The sequence below is a fragment of the Erythrolamprus reginae genome, chromosome Z, assembly GCF_031021105.1.
Source record: "Erythrolamprus reginae isolate rEryReg1 chromosome Z, rEryReg1.hap1, whole genome shotgun sequence".
NCBI lineage: Eukaryota > Metazoa > Chordata > Lepidosauria > Squamata > Dipsadidae > Erythrolamprus > Erythrolamprus reginae.
The window spans coordinates 118,077,246-118,095,308 of NC_091963.1; the positions used below are offsets into that span (position 1 = coordinate 118,077,246).

At 38.9% G+C, this 18,063-nt stretch overlaps 1 protein-coding gene across 2 annotated transcripts; it reads right to left on the minus strand.

The window, feature by feature from the left end:
• Positions 1 to 48: 48 nt before the first annotated feature.
• RCN3 (reticulocalbin 3) lies at positions 49 to 13,901 on the minus strand. Of its 2 annotated transcripts, none has more exons than XM_070729289.1 (7): positions 13,799 to 13,901; positions 9,748 to 9,989; positions 7,015 to 7,208; positions 5,841 to 6,013; positions 3,458 to 3,518; positions 2,622 to 2,821; positions 49 to 945 (listed from the first exon to the last, which is right to left on the minus strand). In XM_070729289.1, exons 2-7 carry the CDS (start codon positions 9,978 to 9,980, stop codon positions 838 to 840), a joined length of 969 nt encoding a protein of 322 aa, XP_070585390.1. In that variant the 5' UTR covers positions 9,981 to 9,989; positions 13,799 to 13,901; the 3' UTR covers positions 49 to 837. The 2 variants fall into 2 exon arrangements, with proteins under 2 accessions (XP_070585390.1, XP_070585389.1); XM_070729288.1 differs by having other exon boundaries at positions 49 to 210; positions 13,799 to 13,873.
• Between the last annotated feature and the right edge of the window lie 4,162 nt (positions 13,902 to 18,063).

Consider the following 18,063-nt stretch of genomic DNA (forward strand, 5'->3'; position numbering starts at 1 on the left):
CTAAAATTTTGCTGCTTCTATTGTCTAATCTATGGCACAATATCTTGATAGGTTGGGAAATGGTTTTATTAGTAATCCAAAATTTTACAAGTTAAGAGGTCACAATTCTTGGCGGCTCCCCAGATAATCAGCTGTATTTTTATACTCTTTGGCGCTTTGAATGCTTTGTTTCATCAATTCCATGACTTCATCCCGGGAAAGCCTGTTATCCTGGAGAAGGAAGGGGTACAGAGAGAGAACTACAAGCCTAGATAAGCAGTATTTATCCAAGGTATTGGCTATCACTAAGATGCTTAAAAATACATTCAACCTGCATTCAACTTTTTTTTACCTACAAAAACGGACATAGGAGGTAATTTTGAACCCAAGTGGTCATTTCATTATTCCCAACAGATCCCAGACAAGTGTTTGAAAAGAGCCATGTTTTATCTTCTTAAAAGAAGGGAAGCCTTTGAGAGTGCTAATCTTTGGTTTCCCTTAGATGGAGTGTGGATTGCAAGGGAAGAACTGAGGTGCATTAAGAACATTACAGAAGAGATTAAATGCACTGATGAAAGAAAGTGTAGGTGTATTTAATCTCCTTCTCAAACGTCTCTGGAACATGGAGATCTTTATAACGTGACAAGGGGCCTCAGTGCTTTGGGGGAGATAGAGGCTGCAGAAGAACAGGAATGGCTCCTAGGGAAAACCGCCCAAGTATGTCAGCTATACTACTTTTTGAAGAAAGTTTAAGCAGACCCTTTCAACAATAAATAGTCAGCAATTCCTTCTGGAGTGCGTTTCTCCCACTCCCACATAAGGGAGAACCCGCTGTTGTATGTGCCCTACCCAGGCCAATTACAGTTCATCATGCTTCTTTGTCAAATCTTCACCATAGTTGGTAGCCTGGCTCCCCACAAACATGTTCCAATTGTCCAAAATCTCTTGCTTGGTTATTTTATCATCCTGCGATGTGGGGGGAGGGAGGGGGGAGGAAGCGAAGCAGTGAGAGAAGAGAAATAGAAAGGCAAGGAGAGAAGGGCACAATTAAAACCCAATTACATCCCAATCATTTATTTTTTTAAACATTCTTATATTTATGCTATTAGTAAATTATACATAAAACCTTAGTTTAAGAGCCACTCGTGTTAATTTTTTAGTGGGAAAGAACACCGTTTTAAAATATGAATGCTTCCAGTCTCTTAGAACATGTGATGACAGATCATTAGAGGAGGCAGTTAGTTTAAATATTATGCTTTTTTTCTCATTTAGAAGGCTAAAGTTGTTAGTGGCACTACGGAGACTACTGTGTTTTACCCCCCCATCCGGAACGACTTAAAAAGAAAAAAGATCTGCAACAGTAAATTCCCAGTTTCTCACTTTCTATTCCATTTCAAAACATAAAGCTATACCACTGGAGCCAAGTAGTGGGAGATGCGTATCTTAGGAATTGGCAGTGTATGACATGAAGCTACCCACAGGTCACAATTAGGAACAAAATATCCATGGGATCTGGACACTGTACATGTTACACCTTTTATGTGACAGAGTGTTTTGCTTTAATTCCTAAAAGAAGTCTGCTTTCTTTTAAGAGATTCAGCATAACAAAACATGCCTTGGAAACTCAGCTTTCTATTCTTGTGGACACCAGAGAAAGTTTTTCAGTAAAGGACAGACATTATTTTTTTCCTTAGTGTATGGTTAATCCTTAAGACTAATGTTCTCATTAATGACCAATATTTTAAAGAGGTTTCCCTGAGGATGAAATTTGGGTCTTGAGCTGAAAATACATTTGGTGTCCTAGAAGCTGGATGTGTTCTTAGCCTTGTGCCGCTTAATTAAGATGAGACAGTCAAGGGCAAGCTTTCAAGTATTCATTTGAGATTGTGTTAAAATTGCATTTGTGGATAGATTTCAGTTGCATTGAGAGATGCAACTAGCATCAGAATCACTGAGACTGAGATATAGGCTGCATATAAATTTAATAAAAAGATAGATGAACAAATGAATAAATAACGAACAGCTTCAAGAATTAAATTTTAGGACGACTATGCTAGTACTGGTCAGATCTTGCCCAATGTTAGCAGGCAAACCTACAATGAAAGCCTGATGAGCTGCTATATGCTTTTGTTTCCTTCCCTTTGTAGGTTAAATAAAATAACTTATGCCAAGATTTGACCTAGTTGCACCATGTCTCCGAAAGTAGAGTACAAGCCCAATTTTCTGAATCAGATAAAGCGAGGAAAAAGTAAGGAAAGAATGGACTCTTAAATTCTATTTTCCCAAAAATAGTTTTCTTTCATAATTTAAAAAAAATGACATTTCTTCATGAATTTGCATTGGACTCAGTAATCCCAATTGCAAGCAAACTAGGACAGAAGTCTTTAAGGAATGCGTTGATACCCAGCATGATTTGAGGGAGGATCAAAACCTACTTCCATATCCAGGTCAAGAGATCTGGAGCTAAAATTGCCCTAAAGTAAACTCTTCAGTTTAATTCTTGGAGACTCAAGAATTTGAGACTTAGATGCCCAACTTAGGTATTTTAAAAAATTCTAGTGGGTCACACACCATCCACATATCTCAACTCCTATATTAACCTGAGCATTGCATTGTATTTCCCATGCATGGATTATTCTTACCAGATCTTTGTCCGACTGTACAAGAAGATGCTTGGATTCTACTTCAGCATGATCATAGTCTGGGGGCAGGATCCAGTGCCCAATTTCCTCCCGATCCATCTTTCCATCTTTGTTGAGATCTCGGTGTTCCAGGAATTGTTGACGTTCATTTGTCACCCAGCTAGGTTCTGCCTCCCCAGTTTCCGGGGAGTATATGTCACCTGATCAGTTAGGAATAAGTGAGATACCAAAAATCTGTTAACCCGCCCCTCCTGCTGCTGGACCTATACAACCTTTCTTCTAATCAAGGCAAGTCAATGAAGGAATAGGATAGGAGAGATATTGAGTCTCGGTATTTCCTCCATCTGGGCTCAAAAAAACCTTAATAGCTTTGCCCCAAACCACCCTACTTCTTAACAGGCAGTACAGTGTTCCCTCACTTTTCGCGGGGGATGCGTTCTGAGACCGCCCGCGAAAGTCGAATTTCCGCGAAGTAGAGATGCGGAAGTAAATACACTATTTTTGGCTATGAACAGTATCACAAGCCTTCCCTTAACACTTTAAACCCCTAAATTGCGATTTCCCATTCCCTTAGCAACCATTTAGATTATTACTCACCATGTTTATTTATTAAAGTTTATTAAAAAAAATATTTATTAAAGGTGGACGAATGTTTGGTGATGACATATGACATCATCGGGCAGAAAATACCGTGGTATAGGGGGAAAAACCGCAAAGTATTTTTTAATTAATATTTTTGAAAAACCGTGGTATAGACTTTTCGTGAAGTTTGAACCCGCGAAAATAAAGGGAACACTGTAATACATTACTATTCAGGCAGAATTCTTAATTCTTACCAAGATATTCATCAACTTCTACGAAGCCATCACCATTCTTATCTATGTCCTCCAGGGTTTCCTGAAAAATCAGAAAGGTAACTCTTAATGGTACAGTTAGATCTTTCCATAGAGAATTGTGCCAAAAAGATACCAAAACCTCAAGAAATAGTGCCTGTAGTAAAAGGCATTTTTAGTTCCTAGATGCTTGGTAGTATATTTTTGTTGCAGAACAAGGAAAATCATGGGAAATGTGAGCAAGTCATAATTTCTTTCTAAGTTTGGGCCATGGTTACTCAAAAGAGGACCTACACTCTAATAAAGAATTGTTCTACAGGGTCTCAGATGGGATTTTCCCCATATTTATCTAGATTGAGTATGATCCCTTCTACATTCTACAAAGCAGCCACTCTAACACAAAATTACAGCTGTATCCATGTGTACCATGATCTTGGAAGAAATTGGGAAGAACTTATCTAAGATTAAAGTCAACTTTGTACCTGGGAGAGAGGAGATGCTGAATGAAACTGAATACTGGACTCTAGCATTAAGGAGAAAAAACTCATAAACAGACAGAATATTACAGGCTTTGGATATTTTCCCCTTTTAAAAAAACACAAACTGATTTTAAATCAGCATCTCACTTCAGTTCCTGAATAGCAGTAGCCACATTTCATTCTTGCTTATCATATTGCAAGCATATAGAAAACCATTGCTATCTTTTACCATATAAAAATGAGCTCTGGATTCTTCAGGAGGATTCTAAAATAGGATGCTAGAATAGTGCTACATCTTAATCTGATAATTACAAAATCCTTTAGAAAGAGATCCTTCACATCATTTGAAATATTTTGTAAAGACAAAATCTAACATTTCACAAGAGAGGTAAGGTACAATTAAAAAGTGGGGAAGAGAGAAAGAATATACTTTAAGTAGAAACTGCAAAGCAGGAATAAAAGGTTTAAAAAAATAAAAATTGAACAGCTCTGGGGCTGGGGCTCCATTCTTTTATGAATCACCCTAGTGACAGCTATCTTCTAAGATAGATGTAATAAACTTGTTTTATATGTATGTATACCATCCATCACAGAAAACAGGATTTCTTAATGGCAAAGTGTTTTAAGAAAGGCTGCCCCAAATATATGTCACTAGCTAGGAAGATCAAAACAGTGCTCTTCTGCAGCATGCAATCAGATTATTCTGATTCAGATAATTCTTGGTCTTTGATCTTTGTTTTAACTGGATAAACTCCAGCCCTGCCTTTGCTGGATGGGGAATTCTGGGAGTTGAAGTCCACAACTCTAAAACCCAAAAAAGTTTGGAGATTCCTGGTCTATGTGCTATTTGAAAGTCCTGGTATAATTATCTACCTAATATTTTTGAGAGGTTTTGAAGCAAAGCTGCTCTGATCCCTTGCTACTTACTAGTCGGGTTGACAAGAATCCAGACTAGTGTTTCTCAAACATAATAATTTGAAGATTTAAAGATTTCAATTCCTAGAATTCTCCAACCAGCTTGCTGACTAGGAAACTTTGGGAACTGAAGTCTACACATCTTCTAGTTTCTATGATTGAGAAAAAACCTCACCTGATTAAGCATTGTTTTTAATATGGTATTTGGATTTATATGTTAAATTGAAGATTAATCCATAATACTAGCAGAGGTAGACACTGAATGTATGAAAAAAATAAGATAAAGCATCTCACAAGATCTATGCATGCTCACATTGTAGGTATTTTTAATTCTTTAAAGATACATGCATTACTTTTATATAAAAAATATTTTTGCCCACCTGATACTGTATAAAAGCGTTAAAAGCTGTAATTTGTTTTGGTTTTGGCTTAGCTTGTGGAGAGTTCAAAAATTATGGTTTATGATTGAGACTTCATGTGAATGAGAACACTGGTCAAACTATTAAAATCAGCTAGGGCAAAACAGAGAATGGGGATCCAGATATAAATTCAGTAAGCAACCATTTAATGTTACTTTTCTTCCATGTATAGGTTCTCTGTTTTCAATAGTTTTTTCCAGTTTCCCCTCATTGTTAAGGGTAAATAACCCATGAATGTTAGTATTTGCACTTGTATTGATTTTTATAATCATTGTTTTTTGGGGGTTTTTGCAGCCATATAAATATGATAAATAAAGAAATTGAGATGATTCTATCGGAATTTGAAAATCCAATTATATGCAAACACAGAGAATGAAACCATAGAATGGTTGCTTGGAAACAAATTTGGGTAAGAAGTAGAAATGTCCCTTGACTGGACAGGGTTCACATAATGTGCTCTATGACATAGTATCGTGAACTCTTATTGTTCATTAAGCCGCAATGATTAGATTCATATAGCCAGATAAACCAGAGTAATTTTGCACTGATTAGTATTAGCATGCCCAGCCTCACCATCACTATAACGTCCTTCATGTGGTCAAACTCTTCAGGATGAAGGAAGGCTGTGAATTCTTCTTTCGTCACACTCATGTCTCCATTTTTGTCAGCAGCTTTGAATCGCCGCTCATCCCTGGCCAACATCCTCCGATATGAATTCTTGTCCTCAAGGTCACCAAACTCTTCTCCTGAAGAAAGGAGGGGCATGAGCATCAGTGAAACCATCCCCCAGGTAAACCTGAGCACATAATTAACACTTATTTTCCTACAGGTTTGGTTGAGCATAATCGCTCACAGACAAAAGATGATACCCAAAATTCCAAAGTTCATCAGAATGAGCCTATAATTCTGAGTGATAATCAAACCTCTCTCCGTATTAAGTGCAGTGGGTGAGGTTTTTGTAATGAACCATGTGGTCATTAGGAAATTAAAATATGTGTTGCAAATGCTGATTTTTGGGTCCTTTCTGGAATAACTGCTCTAATAGAGGAAACTATTTTTTAAAGCAATTATTGATGCGATATAGCATTAATAATGCGAGAAGACAAATTTTATCAATTACAGTGTTCCCTCGATTTTCGCGGGGGATGCGTTCCGAGAATGCCCGCGAAAATCGAATTTCCGCGAAGTAGAGATGCGGAAGTAAACACACCATTTTTGGCTATGAATAGTATCACAAGCCATCTCTTAACACTTTAAACCCCTAAATTACCATTTCCCATTCCCTTAACAACCATTTACTCATCATTATTACTGGTACTCACCGTTGAATAAGACACTTAGTGATCCTGGTATTTATAAACATAATTATTTATTAACAATAATTTTTTTTTTTTGCAAAAATTATTAGTTTGGCGATGACGTATGATGTCATCGGGCAGGAAAAACCGTGGTATAGAGAAAAACCCGCGAAGTATTTTTTAATTAATATTTTTTGAAAAACCATAGTATAGGCTATTCGCGAAGTTCGAACCCGCGAAAATCGAGGGAACACTGTACTCTTATTAACCTAACTTCTCAAGATACTGTCTATCTTTTCAATCTGCTTTTTTTCAGGCTAGGTGAGCACAGTACTTCCTGGCCTCCTCTGTTCATTAAGCAGAGGAGGTACTGTACAGTACCTGCTTAATGTTTCTTCTCTCTCCCCTCCCACATAAACATATGATTATCCCAACTCTTTTTCTCCCACCTTCATAGTGCCCATAAGTAGTCTTTTTGAACTCATTCCAAGTGATTTGGCCATCGTTATCCTTGTCATAGTCCTTCCAGTTCTTGTTCACACTCTCGTAGATATAGCGGTTCTGAGTGTGCTTGATCCAATCCTTCAATTCAGGCTGAGTCACGAAACCATCGCCATCTCGGTCAATTCGGTCCACAATCTTCCTACAAAAATAAGCATGAAAACTCAGTTGTGGCTTGCAAAAACTCCCTGGACTGCCCAACTCTAATCTGATATTTTACAATATACATTGATATGCCCAGGGCTGTTCCGCTTTTTGTTTGATTTGTTTGGATTGTGTGATTGTTTCTTAATAAGTGTTTTAAATATTGTTTTTAGTATTGGATTTGCATTTTGTATTGTCTGTTGCGAGCCGCTCCGAGTCCTCGGAGAGGGGGGGCATACAAATCTAATAAATTATTATTAAATTATTATTATTATAAAGAATCTCATGAACCACCTGTAACACATTTATGGAACACATTGGGCAGGGAAGCTAGGTTTTCTGAGAAAGTGAAGGGCTTATACTTCTCAAGGACACCACTGGGAGAGAATGATCTACAGCACATTTTTAGGGCCATTATTAAGATCCAATAGACCCGTGATGGTGAACCTATGGCACGCATGCCACAGGTGGCACGTGGAGCCATATTTGAAGGCATGCGAGCTGTTGCCCTATGTCAGCTCCATGCGGATGTATGCACTTGCCAGCTGATTTTTGACCTTCTGGGGGGTGGAGGAAAACATTTTCATCCTCTCCAGGCTTCAGGAGAGCATGTGGATGTCACAAAATGGACCCAATGTCCCAAATGAAAGTTCAGAAATGAACTTCCAGTGTAGGCCCATTGGGCCTGTTTTTTGCCATCCACAGACTCTGGAAGCTTTCCCGAAGCCAGGAGAGGGCAAAAAATGGGCCTACCAGAAGTCCCAAGCCATGCACGGGTGCGAGGGGGCAGTACAGGGGAATGTGATTGCATACATAGGGGAGAGGAAATTGTATTATGAGGGTGGGCTCTTTTGTCACCCGAGCAAAAAAAGGGTCACCATCACTGCAATAGACCAAGGGAGTCAAAGACCAGTTTAGAGCCCTATCTTAATTATGTATGTGCTTGATTTAACATGTATTTAAAAAAATTGAAAATCACAGGCATGTTTCCTTAGTAAAGATGATGAATTTAGATGAGAAAGCCAATTTCCTTGAAGTAATAGGAGAATCAGGATCTCTCACCCTCTCACTAGAAATCGTTATGAAAAGATCACTATGAAATATGCCTTATTTCTCAATATCACTTAGGCCAGGGGTCCCCAAACCCCAGTCCGTGGACCCAGCACTGGCATGCCATTAACCAAGCTGGGCAAACAAGCGAAGCCCCATCCATAGGATGCAGGAAGCATGCGAAACCATGGGCCCACTGGTCTGTGGAAAAAAACTCTTTCCATAGAACTGGTCCCTGGTCCCCAAAGGATTGGGGTCTACTGCTCTAGGCAACCACCTTTTTATAAAGGGTGACTTGAGGCAGAAAGTAGAAAGCTGGAAATTGAACATCTTACAAGGGCTGAGAAATATCACTTTGGAGAAAGGATTGTCAAATGGCTGGATGGAACTATTTTTAAAAGATTCTGGATTCATAGCACTCTTTCTTTGCATATGTCCAAGAGAAGAGCTTCCCGAAGAAAAAAAGGCTATATGATGAGACTTGTTTGTTAATCACATTATTATTTTGGTTGAGTTTTCTTTTGGTTAAAATGGGCTAAATGGGTATAAAGCTTAGGTGACAGGGAATTCATAAACTATCTGTTTCAAATATGCTTGTAACCAGTTTGACCCACCCTTAACCCAATTTACATACAACAAGCCATCATATTTACAATCCCCTCCTAGAGAAACAACTTATAATTCTTATATTTAATCTGCCACCATTCACAGTTGGTTTCACCAGCCAGTGGCAAGAACTAAACCAATCAGTAAAACATATTTCTTGATATCTTTAGCTCTGCAAATTAGGCAATTTGTTTATTTGTTCATTGGTGTGATGTTCAGTTAACTGACTCTAAGTAAAAACTGATTTCTGCAATCTGCTTATGCTCAAAACCACTGAACAGATTTACAGTACAGTGTTCCCTCGATTTTCGCTGGGGATGCGTTCTGAGACTGCCCGCGAAAGTCGAATTTCCGCGAAGTAGAGATGCGGAAGTAAATACACTATTTTTGGCTATGAACAGTATCACAAGCCTTCCCTTAACACTTTAAATCCCTAAATTACAATTTCCCATTCCCTTAGCAACCATTTAGATCATTACTAACCATGTTTATTAAAGTTTATTAAAATTTTTTTTATTAAAGTTGGATGAAAGTTTGGCGATGACATATGACATCATCGGGCGGGAAAAACCATGGTATAGGGGAAAAACCCGCAAAGTATTTTTTAATTAATATTTTTGAAAAACCGTGGTATAGACTTTTCGCGAAGTTCGAACCCGCGAAAATCGAGGGAACACTGTATATATTGTTGTTGTTATTGGGGGTTTTTTTGACAAAAATTTATAGTTTGTCTATGAGTTGTAGGGAAAGGCAAATCCCTACATTCCATCCTTTTGGTCTTCTAAAAAACCTGCACCCCACAGGACTAAACATTTGATCTTCCTCCCCCAGTTTTGGAATGCAAAATTCTTTGTTCAGTTTCACCAATGCTAAATCTTTACCCCAGTCTCTCTTTGCTCTCTTCAGGAGTTAGTTGGTCAAATGTCTTGGCATCTTCTTTGCCTAAGAAGGCTTCATGATCGTAATGGAAATCTTGGTTGTCATCGTGTGGGTGATCACTGAGGTCGTGGCCATGATGGACACGATCCTTCTTGTCAGGGGGTGGCTTGGCCTGGGCCCAGACGAGGCATACGGTCAACAGGTAATAGTAGCAAAGCGTGTTCTGCCAAGCCATTGTATACCTCTTGGAAAAATAAAAATGATGAATAAGAAAAACACACGTTAATGCATACGTTATATACATATCCTGATACATCAGGGTTTGGAAATTTTGTTCCTTGTATCCATCCAACTTTACTGTTTCCTGCTTCCTAAAAATATGACATTCATTCTCTTATGGCTGTCCAGAGTTTGGAGATTACCACCATCTCTCCAATTTCCTTCAAATCCTTCGTCTAAGGCAAGGGTCCCCAAACTTTTTACACAGGGGGCCAGTTCACTGTCCCTTGGACTGTTGGAGGGCCGGACTATAAAAAAAAACTATGAACAAATCCCTATGCACACTGCACATACTTTGTTTTAAAGTAAAAAACAAAATGGGAACGTACTATTTAGAGGGGGGAGAAGATCTGAAATTCATATATGTTTATGTTTTGTTTTTAATTTTCTTTTGTTAAAATCTGATTGGCTATACAAGGTTTTTTTGGCTTATGAAAAATGTACAAAGAAAGAAGGAAGCACTTTGGCATAATGGTTAATATGTTAGAAATATAATTGGTGTTGCACTTTTGAAGGAACATTAAGGAGGGAATTTAATTAAAAGAAAATGAATGTAACTGGATGACAAAATTAGAAAAAAAAACCTTTTGCAACTTTTTTGATGATTGATATTAGTTACTAACAAAATACCACATTTTATTCATGGAAAATTAGATGGTACACTGTGTTGTTTGAATGTATGTTGAGAAAAAAGTTTAAAAAAATTACACCCCCCCCAAACAGTCCTTCCTTCCTCTGTCCCTCCATTCCATTCATTCATTCTTCCTTTCTTCCTTCCTTATTCCCTCCATTTCTCCTTCTTTCTTTCCTTCCTTCCCTCCTTCATTCCTCTCCACTTCTCCTTCCCTCCCTCTCTTTCCCTTTTCTTTCTTTCTCTTTTTTCCCTGTGCTCTTGTCACTCACTGGCGGGCCGGATAAATGGCCTCAGTGGGCCACATGTGGCCCGCGGGCCGTAGTTTGGGGACCACTGCTCTAAGGCTACCCCTGTAGCATTCTGTGGATTACACTCCATTGAAGTCATATCAAAACTGGCACCCTTTAGATGTTTTAGGTAATAATAATATTTACTATGATTTGAAATTATGAATCTCTAAGACATAGAGAACTGGTCTGCTATTACTCAGTCCATATCACCATGCTCTGCTTATTATTTTTTTGCCTAACCCTCCTTCCCCCATCTTCTTTTTTTTTAAAAAAATCACATTTTACATTATAAGATCCTTGGAGTTGGGCTTGTTCTTTTGTGCCTGGTAAAGTTCTACAAATTCTAATGATGCTACTAACATTGGTAATGTTGTTCTTCTCTTTGCTAAGATACCAAAGCCCAATATCTTGCTTCCATATTTCTATTTGCTTTATTCCCCCTTTCTAACAATTGCATATTTATGCTTATGTTTTATCTAATAATCAATGCACCTTTCTGTAAAACGGCTAAGATTGGCCCAGTTATCAAATTAACTCCATGTCTGAGCAAGAGATTAGATGCAGAATCTCCCACTCTCATAAAATCCAGCAACGTGTTACTTGTTTTCTGCACTGATTTTAGATTTGAAACAATGCCTTTCAGTCATAATGAATATAGAATTGAGATCAGATGCCAATCACCTGGTTTTATCCTGAGGCCTCTCTCCACACCAAAGACCATCAAGTCCCCATTCCCAGCTATATTCTCTACTTAGTCGTTCTACTTTCTTTCATCCTAGTGCATTCATCCAGACACAAAGCTCTATCATTCTCAAAGACTCTGCTGGAGGTATGGGATCAGTAATAAGGGCTTCACCTTCCAAGGGGGGAAAACATCAGCAGATCACAGCAGCAGAAGCAAATTAGGCCAGTTCTCAGTTTGCTGCCCAGAATACAGAACGTTTCAATTCCTGAAGTAGCTCAATGTATACTGTTCCCGCTCTGTCCAGAACAAAGCCATTGAAGAACAAAGTGACACAGAAAGGGAACACAGCTTTTACAAAAAAGGACACTGCTATTGCCAAATTCCTTGGACTGTGGCAGATCCTGTACCGAATGAAACCCAACAAAGCCTCCAGCCCCTGCACAAAGCCAGATTAATAAGTAATTCCACTACAATAAAAATTGAAAAAAAATCAACTAGGCATTTTGAAGAGTGCCAACAGAAGATAATTTGTATAGCCAAGACTGAAATATGGAGTTCTTGGTGTTCTCTGAGTTTATGTTTCAGTACCCAATTAAGATAACATCACTGCGTTTTTCGTTTCGGCTGGGTACTTATACTGATGGTATCACCTATTTGGGTAATGAAATGTCTGCATGCAAACAATCAAGATCTGAGATTAAGAATTCTACCTCTTAAAGAATAGCAAATCTATTATGGTGAAAACCTTTCTGCTCAGTCATAGCAAGTGGCATAGCTTAATTGGTGGCTAATTTTAAAAAGGTTAGGCAGGGCCATGCTTGGTTAACCTGTTGGAACTTTTGATAAAGAAAGACCAGAATTTCTAGCTAGAGGCATAGACAAGACCTCAGGGTTCTTTTAAAAAAAAAAAATTATGGAAGAAACAATGTCAGTTCACTTTCATTGTTGCCTATCCCTGCCCCCAAAATGCGTCTTCATTTACTAACCTTTTCATTAGAAAGCTGTAGAGGCAAAGGGGTTGAGAAGAAACAGTAGCGACAGTGATAATGACCCAATTAACACTGGGTATTCACTACCCACCCAACCATTGTTTTGTGAATGATCAGTGTAATTCAGATAATTGTTATTCAGGCACTTTCTGCATTTGCATTTTCTGCATTACATTTTCCTTTAATCCCTTTCTTCAACACCCCACTCAGAATAATATTGTTACACTGATAGTAGAAACCAGAGGCTTTGCCATATAGATACATTTACTGACTTTATACTGGATTGTGGTGAAACAATATAATATAGCTACTTGCAGAGGAGGAATGCATATATAATAGTAATAATAATAATAATAATAATAATAATAATAATTTATTAGATTTGTATGCCGCCCCTCTCCGAGGACTTGGAGCGGCTCTGTCCCTTCTTCTCATATGATGCCAAGACAAATTAAGTAGTTCAAGCTTTAAGATGGAACCACAGGAATCTCTGCTCCAGGGATTCCACAATCTGTGGAATTCAACGCTACTTTATCTCTATAATTGCTTTTGGTAGAAAATACATATTTCAATCAAGGAGCAAAGGAAAAAAAAGAGATGATAACCCATATCAGAAAATATCTTGGAGGAAATCTAACTACAGGTCCATAGGTAGTAGTAAAAAATAGATGATACAAATTAAATTTAAAAAACGGGGCAAGATGGAGAACTCTGGTATGAATAACTAACTTTCTCAGTCAGAGGTGGCAAAGAGGGTTTTAGCGTCCCCTGGGAGTTTTGCCCCTAAAATCCCACACGTGGCCACACGTTGCTCCGTTTGCTAGAGCCACCAGACTGTCTCCTCCCAATTGTAAACCACAAACACTCTTGCTCCAATAGCCTCTAGCAAAGCGCCAGATACTTCCAACACCCCCTTGGATGCTTCGATCTTCTCTGTGGCTCCCGGACAATCGGGTCCTCTCACCCACCCGTATTTCATTCATAAGTCAAATCAAGAGCATCCCAACCTGGTCCCAATTCCAATGCTGCCCGTCCTTAACAAAGGAAAAAAAGATTGCCTTTCCCCGATGCCCGCCAAAGACCTGATCTCTGTTCTGCCCATCCAACAACCCCTTTGCATTGGTCATCCCTAGGCCAGACATCGATTCTTCCTGCCCGCCTCCCCAAGTCTTTTACCTCCTCCGCAAAGAAGATGCAGCGTCCAGGCACCCCAATCTCCGAATGGTTCTCATCTCTTCGCTCCGCTGATGTCTCCCCGGGGCACGCCCCTCATCTCTGCAATATCCAATCCGGGGCCGCGGTGGGATGATGGGCGTGGCCGAGCGCTCGGGGGACTGGTTCGCCTGCGCCACGTTGACACAAAATTCCCTACTTCCCTGCTTCCCACGTTTTCCCGCAGCGCCTTGAAGGCGAGGCTAGAGGGGCGGGGTTTTTTGGGGATGGGTGGGGTGGGGGGTCTTCCCTGTTCCCCTCTTCGCATCGGCCAACTACAGAACGACACCTCTCTCTGGCGTGCATCAATAGCCTACCGCCACCCTTTTTTTTTTGGCACTCATACCAAAATTAAATGAAACGCACTATTAAAACCCACGTGGCTTCCCAGGATTGGGAACAGGGAAAGTGGGTAGCGGACCCCGATACTGTGTGAAGTATTTATCAATTTTGATTCGGGATCTTAAGACACGGGAATTTATTTATTTCTTTATTTTGTCAAGTACATAATGGTAGTATACAAAGATATAACAATGTTTATAAACATGATACTCGTAAGAGAGAAACTTTAGAACGGGACGGTAGGCACGCTGGTGCACTTATGCACGCCCATCTTTCCAATTTCGGTGTGTTTAATCCAAAGGTGCTTTCCCCCTCCAAGAGGCTCGAGTAATGTTGCAATTTAAAGGAAAGGAGATGGGAACATCGTTCTCTCATATTCACACTCAAGTAAGCTTAAGGGATTCAGGAGAGGTCGAGTCGCTGAATTTATTTTTCGTGTTTTTGATGAGTTTTAATCTCATCTTGCCATTCTGCCTCTGTCTCTCTCTCAATCTCTCTCCTGTCCATCTATCCATCCATCTATCTGTAAATCATGGCTAAATTATCTACCAGTGAGCTGGTATCTTATCTTTATCTTATCTTTAGCAATTGGGAGGACTTTGATTTCTAGAGTTATAACAGCAAAAATAAAATTTATCTTTATCACTGTACTGTTTCCTGCTAGTGAGTTGAAATACTTGTTCAATTTTCTCCCTTAGATGTCCATGTGTGATATGCTTGATCCAAAAACACATTGTTTGAAACTTATTTCTCAATTATTGCTCCATCTGAGGCAACAAAAAGGTCCTGGGTCAGCTTACCCTGGTATAATCCAAAATATGGGAGTGAAATTCAGTGCTGAGAGAATAAGTCCATGCTGGATTTAAGAAAAGACGATTTAGAAGCTGTCCAACAGACCATCATGCCCTGAAAATAGAATTTTTCCTCCCAGCCTGCCTTCATTTCGTTCAGCCTGTGAGTGAAACAGTGATTTATTTATATGCTATTAAAACCTGTTTAACTTTCAATTGGACAAAATATTTCTTAAGTTTATTTGCTGCCTATCTTGCCATATGGAAGCAATTTTTGAATCAATGTACAGAAAGTTCTGAACTTACAATCACAATTAAGCCTAAAATTTCTGTTGCTAAGTGAATTTGCTGCATTTTAAGACTTACCTTGCCACAGTTGTTAGGTGAATCGTTGCGGTTGTTAAGTTAGTAACATGGCTGTTAAGTGAATATGGCTTATCCATTGGTTTTGCTTGTCAGAACCTTGCAAAAGGCGTTCACATGAACCTGGGACACTGCAGTCATCATAAACATGTTAGTTGTCAAGAGACTGAATTTGGACCGCATGACAATGGGAATGGTATAATGGACATAAGTCATTTCTTCGTTGCCATTGTAACTTTGAACAGCCACTAAATAAACTGTTGTAAGTGAAGGACTACAGTAACTGTACCTTGAAAAGGCTAACTTACAGAATGTATCCAAAGTTCAGAACATAGAAACATAGAAGATTGACGGTCCATCTAGTCTGCCCTTATAATATTTCTTGTATTTTATCTTAGGATGGATATATGTTTATCCCAGTCATGTTTAAATTCAGTTACTGTGGATTTACCAACCACATCTGCTGGTAGTTTGTTCCAAAGATCTACTATTTCAGTAAAATAATATTTTTTCATGTTGCTTCTGATCTTTCCCCCAACTAATCTCAGATCAAACAGGAAAAAATTCAAATTTTTTCTACCGGTTCTGCATACCTGACCATACCCTTAGGATCCCATCATTGGGGGTGTCCCTCTGATTTTCCTGCCAATCAGCTTATAACTCTGTTGGGAGAATTGGCAGTAGATTTATGGTTGGGTATCACCACAACATAAGAAACTGTATTAAGGGGTCGTGGCATTAGTAAGGTTAAGAACCACTGTATTAGATAGAAGAATATAGAACAGAAATGTTTAGCATTTATATTTTATAGAATAAAGATATAGACGCAGTTTGAACTAGTGCTTAAGGCACTGGGCTAGAAACCAAAAAGCTGAATTCTAGTTCTAAAAGAAATAAATTCTGCCTTTCATTCCAGAATTGAAGGTGGCCTTCCATAGCTCTCGCCAATGTTTTGCTAAAACCATAACTCCATGAAGAAGGTTGGGGGAAGCTCACTGGTCTAAAGTCAACCAGAGAGCTTTCGTGATTGACAATGTGCTTGAACCTGGTACCACTACAATACTTGAGAAAGGCAGCCATTTTGTTCTTGCTTTTAGCAGCTTTTTTGATCAGCCTGCAAATTCTGTCAGATATTTGTCTCATACTAACTCTAGTTTTAGATGTCAACCCCTAACCCCCAACACTTCTCCCTTAGACTCTCCACGATTGACCTCTCCAGGTTCCTAAGAGGCCAGTAAGGGGCGTACATAAGTGCACTGGTGTGCCTTTCGTCCCCTGTCCAATCGTCTTTCCTTTCTTTCACCTATCTTATATATTCTCTCCCTTTCATATATCCTCTCCTCTAAGTTCACTTTCACCCTCATTTATATTACCACATGTCTATTTTTCTTCCTATGTATTTGTGTATTGGACAAATGAATAAATAAAAATAAATAAACATATTTGGAGAAGGCTAGACTCACAATGGAGGTGGAAAAACACATGTTTTCCTTTTTTTAGTATAGGTATATAAACCACATGGGGATTTTTTTGGGGGGAGGACTTAAATTAGAAGAATAAGATTAGAAATAAATTAATCCTAAATTGATATTTTGACAAATAACCCACAGATGCTTCTTCAAAATTGCACGCTATTTTGGACCTTTAAAAGAATAGATTCCACAGCTCAGGGTGTACATTAGCTTTGTTTGCAAAAGAGACATAATTGGGTCAAATATTTAGACCAGGGCTGTCAAACTCGCTCTCTGCAGGCCAGAATATATCAGGCGCTGTCCACGCCCACAACCGATTTAGTGAAGGGGGGAAAAGTCTTGGTACATTGTGACACCACCATGACGATGCAAGTGTGACACCCCGATTTAGATTAACTTTTGTTGCTACCTAGGGGCATTTCACTTTTTTGGCTTTGTGGTATAACATATTATGTGATCCTGATCATATAGTCAGTTTATAACTGTGCAAACTCCAAAAATGTCTTAATTAAGGAACTAACGTATATGCCTATGAATCTGGTCATACTAGGCAAGGTTCCGAAACTCTTGGTGTGTTTTGTGTCTACCTGCATGTGCAGCAAGGAGCAAATACAACTGGATTGTGAACAGAACACTCTGATTTTTGAAATATAATTTAAACTTTTTTGAATTAGAAATGAATTTCTGGAGGCTATGAATCTTTAACATTATTGCTTGCTTGTATGCCTTATCTTATGATTTCTTCACAAGCATTCTGTTACGTATGAACATACAATGTGACTATTTGCATAGCTGCTACTGATTGGCCAATCCAGTGGCGGGAGAAATAAACTCCTGTCAGTGGCTAGCAGGCTTCAGGGAAGCATTAAAAGCGGCTTCCCGGCAGCCTGCTTGCAATCTGTATTAGTTCTATCTAATAGACAATAAAGGCGCTGAACTGTGACTCACCTCTTCTATTATGGGTGAATCTAACATATTCAGCTTGGCTTTACAAATGCAGCAGTTCACCTTTTACTTGGCATTAACATACCACATACTATATTAATATCAACATACTAAAGCCCACTGCAACAATATTGCCAAAAAAGCTTCTAGAGTTGTTAACCTGATCCTACGCAGCTTCTGCTCAGGCAACCTCACACTACTCACAAGAGCCTACAAAACTTTTGCCAGACCCATCCTAGACTACTGCTCATCTGTCTGGAACCCATACCACATCTCAGACATCAGCACCCTTGAAAATGTCCAAAGATATTTCACC

Excerpts from the sequence above, each read along its gene's own strand:
- RCN3 (XM_070729288.1), bottom strand. The coding sequence starts at position 9,980 with ATGGCTTGGCAGAACACGCTTTGCTACTATTACCTGTTGACCGTATGC. Across the intron at positions 7,209-9,747 it reads GAGAGCAAAGAGAGACTGGG|GAAGATTGTGGACCGAATTG; the intron begins GTAAAGATTTAG and ends TTATTTTTGTAG. Across the intron at positions 6,014-7,014 it reads TACTTATGGGCACTATGAAG|GAGAAGAGTTTGGTGACCTT; the intron begins GTGGGAGAAAAA and ends TCCTTTCTTCAG.